A 7,440-nucleotide genomic window follows, 5' to 3' on the forward strand; every position below is an offset into this window, starting at 1 on the left:
TGTTGTCAAAATATTTATTAAAAACCCAACAAATTCATGGTCAAGACCCCCTGCTATCCAAGAGTACAATGGATTGTCGTGGTACATAATGAGTTCTCCATCAATCATGCTCTTCCAGAGAAAGATGTGGGAAGGATTCCTGTTTAAGTATAGTTCATACTGGCCTCAGTTCTTCCGACTCCGAGATTCTGATTTTACCAGAGTATTTGTGGAGGCCTGGCAGAGGCAGAGCTTCAGATGGGGGCAGGGAGGCTTGCCAAGGTTGACAATATCTAGGGATGTTTCCTATTTCTGCCCCTTTCCAGTGGAGACATAATCATTATGGAGCCACCCTGAGAGATCACCCAACTCGCAAATGGATGGGGGGGGAGAGGCAGGATGAAACGTGATAAATGCATAAATTAAAGGCAACTCCTGGTCCACAGCCCTCTCCATCCCCTGTATCCTCATTATACCGACACTGCAGACTCAAGAAAAACAAGTGAGGGAGAGGCAGTCCAAAGGGGAGAGCGTCCCAACAGGTTGGATTCTGCCCTTCTCTCTTCCATTTCTGTCTCATTGTTCCTCGGTCTCGGCGCCAGCTGGGTCTCTCTATCCCAAGACGCAGGTAGCATCATTTCCCACAGTCCCATCTTGCACCCTGATCCTGTGTGAAGGCCAGCATTGTGACACCTCCCCCACCCCCCTTCAAAGACCCAGGCATTCAGTGCCTCTCAGCACCCGGGATCCAAGATCCCAAAACATCCAGGCGTCCTTCTCTCCACCCACCCCAGGATTTCCAGCGGGCAGAGACAAGGGCACAGCAAAGACGCGCAGTTTTTATTCAGGGTCTGGGCCCGGGGCCAGCACGGCCTCGGCATCGGCCTGCAGCTCATCCAGAGCCGCCAGAAGCACGCCGTGGGCCGCGCGGTACCCGAGGCCCCCGGTCGCCGCCGCGCCGCCCGCCGGCCACAGGAAGGAGAGCGCGCCCAAGGCCGCGCCGCCCGCGGTTCCTTCTCCGGCCCAGCCCCGCAAGCGCGCCTCCACCTCTCCACGAGCTGCTCCACTCAGTGCCAGTCGCGAGCGCTCCCGCCCCACCAGGGTTCCAGGTTCCAGCCCCAGGGCGAGCTCTCGCCGTGCTACCGCGGCCGCCTCGAGCCCCAGTGCGCGCCTGTAGCCAGCCAGTTGACCCCGCAGCAGCGCCACGTCGCAAGCGTGTCCCAGCCCCGGGGCCGGGGACGCGGCCGCGGCCACACTGGCCAGTAGCGCCGCGCGCCACGCTCCAGCCCGCAGCGCGTCCGCCTTGGCTCGCGCTGCCCTCACAGACGCGGGAGGCAAGGCTAGCAGCAGAGCTGTCCCCTGGGCTGGAGTCAGGGCTTGTCGAAGCGCAGCCTCCAGGCCCGGTAGGCCCCCGGGACGCAGGGGGAAGACAGGCGGCGGTGCGTCCTCTGCTTCCTCTGCGCCCAGCACCTCCCAGCTCTCCTCCTCTCCATCCCCACCACCTGATTTTATCTCCCCAGGTCCACCGCCCGATTTCTGGTCTCCATCTAGCGATGTACTCCCGCTGCCCGAATTCTTCCCACCATCACATTTCTTCATGTCCTCCTCTCTACCTTTTTCTTTGTCGTCTCCATCCCCACGGCCAGATTTTTCTTCATCCTCTTCTGGTTCAGGATCCTCTCCTTCGCCATCAGTCCTTACAAAGAAGAGGGGCGTGACAGGGCCCGCCAGCGCCCTCCCACGAGCTACATCGGCCGATGTAGGGGGTCCTGGAACCACCAGGACCAGGGCATCGTAGTGAGCGGACCCAGGGTCAGGGCTGGGGGCGGGGTCAGCGTCGTCAGGCAGCGCCCAGAGGACCACATTGGGCCTCTCAGGTGCAGGATAGGGGGCTGGCCCGGGGGAGGTGGGAGTGGGTTCAGGGTCCTGCCCAAGAAGGCAGCCTATGACTGTGGGGGCTTCTGGACCGGCCACGCCCAAGTCCACCCGGGCGCTGCCCAGAAGCTCCAGGCCCGAGCGCAGCCAGGTCATAGCAGCCTCCAGGCCGCCGGCCTCGAAAGCCTCGCGCACTGCTTCTAGTTCGGCCCCTCCCACGACCTCGAAACCTTCTTGGGCCGGAGGCAGCAGCCTGGGAGAGGAGAGCATACAGACTGGGGGTAATTACGGGCGGGGCGGAGGTTGCAAGGGGGTAGCAGGAGACCATGAATGGTCTGAGCCTCGGAGGACAAGGCCAGATGTGTTGGGAAGGAATTTTAGGGCGCTTTGGAATTCCCTGACCTGTCTCCTCACCCCGGCCAGGTCACCAACTCTCTTCTAGGGCAAGATCTTATATCCCTCTTCGGTCCTCCCCAAGCCAAAAATTTTGTGAATCAGGAAGATGGGTTCTAATGAGAGACATGGGCAGGCTCAAGAAGATGGGAGAAGCGGAAAATGTGGTGAGGAGCAGGGCCCCCACCCTTCAGAGACTGCTTGGGCATAAGGTTCAGGGAAGGTGGGGGCGGGGCTGGGCTCAGGCCTTACCTCTCCAGTGCCGCCCCCCGGTCATGTAGCGCCTCTCGAAGTCTGGTCAGGTCAGTTCCTTGGGGCCCAGGACGACTAAGTACATAAAGTGGTGCAGCCCCGAGCCCGGCAGCGGCCAACTCGGCGGCCGCCTTTATCCTTTCCTGCTCCAGGTCTTCAGGCTGCTCCGGGGTCCCGGTGTTCCCATTCCTGGGACCTCGACTCCACACTGCTAACACGGGTGCCCCACGGGCCAGGGCCGCCCGCCCAGCTGCCCCCAGCCCCTCGGGCAGAGACCCATCCTCTTCCTCAACCCCGTTCCCGCCCCGAGGCCCCCAGACCAGCACAAGCACATCAGCCTCGGCTGCCCAGGGCTCGGGCGCTGCCGGAGGGCAGCTCAGCTCGCCCAGGAAGAGACCAGGTCCCGCGGGGTAGAGGGCAGGGATTCGCGCGTCTTCATGCCAGGCCTCTGGAGCCTCCCGGAGTGCAGCGATGAGCTCCGACTTTCCCGATCCTGGGGGACCCAGGAATAGGGCGGTCACATCACCCCTCGGGGGAGGCATGGTTGGGGCTGCGGGTGGAGAGAGAAAGGGAGGGGGTCACCAAGGGATCTGGACCCAGGTTTCTTACCTCCATCTCCTAAGACCTCCTCTCATCTTTTGGGGCTCAGCCGAATTCCTCTTTAGCTCTCATCCTAGCATTCTGGCATCTGCAATTCCTAATTCTTTGCGACTTAGTGTTCAAATCCAGCCTTCCAATTTCCTCCCCTTCTGCATTCAACCCGGGTGACTGAAGATCCCAGCACTCAGAATCCAGATTCTCTGCCCCCCCCCCCACCCAACCCAGACAATAGGTCCTGGCACCAAAAGGGCTCAGAACTCACTGTTTTCAATCCTTATACTTCGATCAATCCTTACAGCTTTGTCCTAGCACCCTAAAGACAATTCGGGCACAGCTGCCACAGCCTCTTTTCATTTACTTCTCCCAGGGACTCAGCTGAGGTCCCCGTTCACTGTCCTCACCACCTCAGGTCCTGGGCTTCCCAACCTCCAGTCCTCAATCACTCCACCAGTTCTTCCATGAAACACCCCAGGAGCCAAGAATCCTGCCCATCCACCCCCATTCAGGACCCAAACCAACGAGGCTCCCTTCTCCCAGAGACCACCCACAGGCACTCAGCCAGCGTTCTGGTGTCAGCCACTGAGCCCTTTGGCCCCCAGGTCAACCTCCCTCGCCCTATCTTATCTTCCTTCCTCCGGACACCGGCATTCTGGTCCCCATCCTCTGGAACTGGGCTTCTAGTCCTCCCCCTATCTGGCAGAAACTCAGGCATCCCGTGTACCGCCCACCACGTGACAGAGACTCAGGCGTCCGGTCCCTCTCAGCCTCCTCCCCATACACACCTGGTAATGACCCCAGGCATCCTGTCTTCACCCTCCATACCTGGCCAGGCCCAAGGCGATGTCCTCCTCCCCCTCCCCACACCTGGCAATGATCCAGGCATCCTGTTCTCACCCTCCATACCTGTCCAGGACCCAGGCGATGTCCCCCTCCCCCTATCTCTCCCCAGGCCCGACAATGACCCAGGCGTCCTGTCTCCCTCCTCCTCCCCACGCCAGGCAATGACGCAGGCGTCCTGTCCCCTTCTTCCTCCACACATCCAGCAATGACCCAGGCGTCCTGCCTTCTCCCTCCCCAACAGCTGGCAGCGCCCCGGTCAGTCCGATCCGCTCCCTCCCCACACCTGACAGAGACCCCGGGGTCCCACGCCCTCCTTCGGACCCCGGGTGGCAAGGCTCGCAGCAGATAAACAGCCCGCGCTCGGCGCAGTCCTGGGGGCTGCGGGGGCGGTCAGTTACTGGAGGTCCCGCCCCCTGCGCAGGGCGGGGCATGGGGGGAGAGAAGAACCCTAATCAGGTGACGTCATGGCTCTTCAGGCATGGTAATGACGTCACCGGGGGCGCTCCGAAAAGGGACGAGCGGCGAACGCGTCCGGTGACTAGCGCCCGAAACAAAGGCATCGGAGCCTTAGCGCGTGCGCAGAAGCTCGACCAGCCCCGCAGCTCCCGCCCCATCAGGCGGAAGGGGAGGGGGGCCCCGGCGGCGTCAGAAGGGCGCGGAGGAGGGCGGGGCAAGAGGCGGGTGAGAGGTCACGAGGCGGAACTCCTGGGGATTGGTGGGGCTCAAGCCACCCATGATAGACTCACATGGGATCAAAAACAAGTGATGTCACCGTGCGAGCAAAGGTGACAGTCACGTGGGGTCGAAAGTCAAGAATAAAGTCCTGGCGGGAGTCAAAGGTCAACTGCTTGGGGATCTTTAAGTGAGCGGGGAAGGGTCATAGGGCTGTAGGATCAAGGGTCGGCGTGGACAGGTCAGACGTTGTAAGGTCAAAGGTTAGTGTCAAAAGTCAGGGCGGGAGGGAGGATCCAGCCCCTCCCCGGGGTCCTCTAGTGTCTTCTGTGCCCTGCCGGCCCCCCCCCCCCGCCTCAGTTTCCCCCTCTATAAAGTGCTGGGGTTAGATGAGATGGTGTTCGGAGGAGCGACCCCTCGGCCTGCCAGAGCCCCTCCCTCCCTTCCGGGGGCCTGACCCCCCCCCCTTTAACGAAAGGGTCTGAGCAGAAAGGAAACGCAGCATCGTCATCATCATCATCATCATCATCACCTAACTCAGGGCAGGTCCTGCCCCCTTGCGTAGCGGATCCCGCCCCCCAGCGCAGGGCGGGGCCCTCTGGTGGCTCACCTGTGAGGGGGCGGGGCCGTGTAACCTCACCCGAGGCCGGAGAGCTGCGGGGGGAGGAAGAGCTGGGGTTCAATCTGGGCCTCTCGGGGGACCCGGGGGAGCCCCGCCCTCGGGGCCCCCAGACAATGGCCCAGGACGCCAAGCTGCACGTTGGACCAGGGCGGGAGGCTCCACCCTGGGATGTGTGTGTCCATGGGCAGTCCAGGTCCAGGGTCTCCCCCACAGCGGGTGAGGGGTGGCCAACTGCAGCTTTGACACCCCGCCCCCAGCCTGCACCTCACTGGCTGTCAGCACGTGCCCCGCATTGCAGGTGTCTGTCTGAAGCTGGCCCGACCCAGGAGAAACGCGGCTGCTCGGGGGTCTTCTGAGACCCCAGCTGCCAGCCCTGGTCCAAGCCTGATGTTGCTGCTCTATGTGGGGAGAGCACCCCATGTTCTGGGGATGAAACTGCACCCCCGCCCGCAGCAAATAGCCCGATACCTCAGGGTCACCTGCGGACTCCTGCTCCGAGAGGGTGCTTGTTGTGCCCCTGGCCCCCAGCACAGTCCTTGGCACCCAATACTAGGTAAATTAATGCCTCTTCATTTATCCAGCTTTTCAAATAGAAGGTCCTGTTTGTCCTCATGCTGTCCCCAGGGCCAGCCATGTCCTTCCTGGCTCTTGGAAGGTGACCAGACTTACAGGCTGACCCTGAGGGTTAAATTATATGTATATCATCATCATATTTATATAAATTTTTTGTGGTTGTTTAGCTGTTTCTGACTCTCTGTGACCCCATTTGGGGTTTTCTTGGCAGAGATACCAGAGTGGTTTGCCATTTCCTTTTCCAGCTCATTTTACAGATGAGGAAACTGAGGCAAACAGAGTGAAGTGACTTGTCCAAGGTCACACAGTGTCTGAGGCCTGATTTGAAACTCAGGAAGATGACTCTTCCTGACTGCACTGTGCCACCTCCCTGCCCATCTATATCCATATCTCTGTCTCTATATCATTGGCTAAAACTTAAGAACTTTAAACATCTGTGGCCTTTCAAGTTTATGAAGTGCCTGGCACAAAACAACCCAGTAAGGCTGACAGCACAAGTTACAGATGAGGAAACTTGAGTCTCTGAGTTGAAGTGGCTTGCCCCGGGTGGCACGTCAGATCACACAAGTGGGAAGTGGACGGTGTTCTGGGCTCCAGGACCCAGCATTTCTGTCAGTGGCGGTCTAGGCCATGCCACTTGCTACATAGATGACCTTGGACCACCCTCGATACTGTTCTCTGGGCCATTTGTAAAATGAGGAGGGATGTGCTGTATTTCTTAAGCCCTGCCCTCTAGCTCTGACCTCCTGCAGCCCAGCCTTCCCATAGACAGATATCTGGCCAGCACCTCTTCCCTGAACAGGCCTTCCTCCAGTACCCCACCCCTCCCCCAGCCCTAATCTCCCAGGTTCATTATCACTGCCCTGCCAGGTTTCAGGACCACTATAGGAAGTAGGAGCACAAAGCTCACTTCCCAGAATGGCTGCTGGGGGTGTGAGGAAGGTCCCCTTCACCTGTGTCCAACCCTTTACTTCCTCACTGCCTGGCTGCCCATCAGCATGGTCATTGCCCCTGTCCTTACCCCTGCCCAGGGGATAGTGAGACCTCTGGGCATTCAGCCAATCACAACACTGCAGGGTGGCCTACCAGTCTGCTCTGGCCACCAGCCCAGATCCTGTTCTTTTTGCCAGCATCCAGTGCAGGAAGAACTAATATGATATAACATAATGCTTATATAGCTTTGTATTGGCCATTCCTGCCGGAAAGGCCATCCCACCGTGTAAGGAAGGAGTGAATGCCAAATTAGCATTGGAGGCAAAAAGAAATCATCCCAGAATTCAGCCCAGCTGTGCTGCTAGAGACCCTGTCTCCTCTACCCACCCCCCACCCACCTCGAAGATGGTGTCTCCTCTAGGACCCGGCTCAAGCCTTTTCTGGGCACCCAGACTCCCTTGTATTGAGATGCTTTTGGTCAGTTTATATTTATGCTCTCTATTTTTATATGTATGTGGTGCCTCTCCCATTAGTTTGCAAGCTCCCTGTGAATAGGGATAGTTTTATTCTTTGTACCTGGCACACAGTACGCTGTTAATAAATACTTGTCACTTGACTAGGAAAGTCCTTTCTGCTTTCTCAAGATCAGGATCCCCTTTAGTAAAATTTTGATATTATTGTTTTTCAGTCATGTTTGACTT

At 58.9% G+C, this 7,440-nt stretch overlaps 1 protein-coding gene across 4 annotated transcripts; it reads right to left on the minus strand.

The window, feature by feature from the left end:
* On the minus strand, nt 1–4,524 carry IRGQ (immunity related GTPase Q). Of its 4 annotated transcripts, none has more exons than XM_036747208.1 (3): nt 4,223–4,524; nt 2,500–3,049; nt 1–2,107 (listed from the first exon to the last, which is right to left on the minus strand). In XM_036747208.1, the coding sequence occupies exons 1-3, from the start codon at nt 4,368–4,370 to the stop codon at nt 820–822; spliced, it is 1,986 nt and encodes a 661-aa protein (XP_036603103.1). In that variant the 5' UTR covers nt 4,371–4,524; the 3' UTR covers nt 1–819. The 4 variants fall into 4 exon arrangements, with proteins under 4 accessions (XP_036603103.1, XP_036603104.1, XP_036603106.1 ...); XM_036747209.1 differs by lacking the exon at nt 4,223–4,524 and adding an exon at nt 3,648–4,001; XM_036747211.1 differs by lacking the exon at nt 4,223–4,524 and adding an exon at nt 3,596–3,614.
* Between the last annotated feature and the right edge of the window lie 2,916 nt (nt 4,525–7,440).

Source organism: Trichosurus vulpecula, chromosome 2, assembly GCF_011100635.1.
Source record: "Trichosurus vulpecula isolate mTriVul1 chromosome 2, mTriVul1.pri, whole genome shotgun sequence".
NCBI classification, from domain to species: domain Eukaryota; kingdom Metazoa; phylum Chordata; class Mammalia; order Diprotodontia; family Phalangeridae; genus Trichosurus; species Trichosurus vulpecula.

Excerpts from the sequence above, each read along its gene's own strand:
- IRGQ (XM_036747208.1), bottom strand. The coding sequence starts at position 4,370 with ATGCCCCGCCCTGCGCAGGGGGCGGGACCTCCAGTAACTGACCGCCCC. Across the intron at positions 3,050-4,222 it reads GACCCCGGGGTCTCTGTCAG|CCCCAACCATGCCTCCCCCG; the intron begins GTGTGGGGAGGG and ends CTCCACCCGCAG. Across the intron at positions 2,108-2,499 it reads CGGGGGGCGGCACTGGAGAG|GCTGCTGCCTCCGGCCCAAG; the intron begins GTAAGGCCTGAG and ends CTCCTCTCCCAG.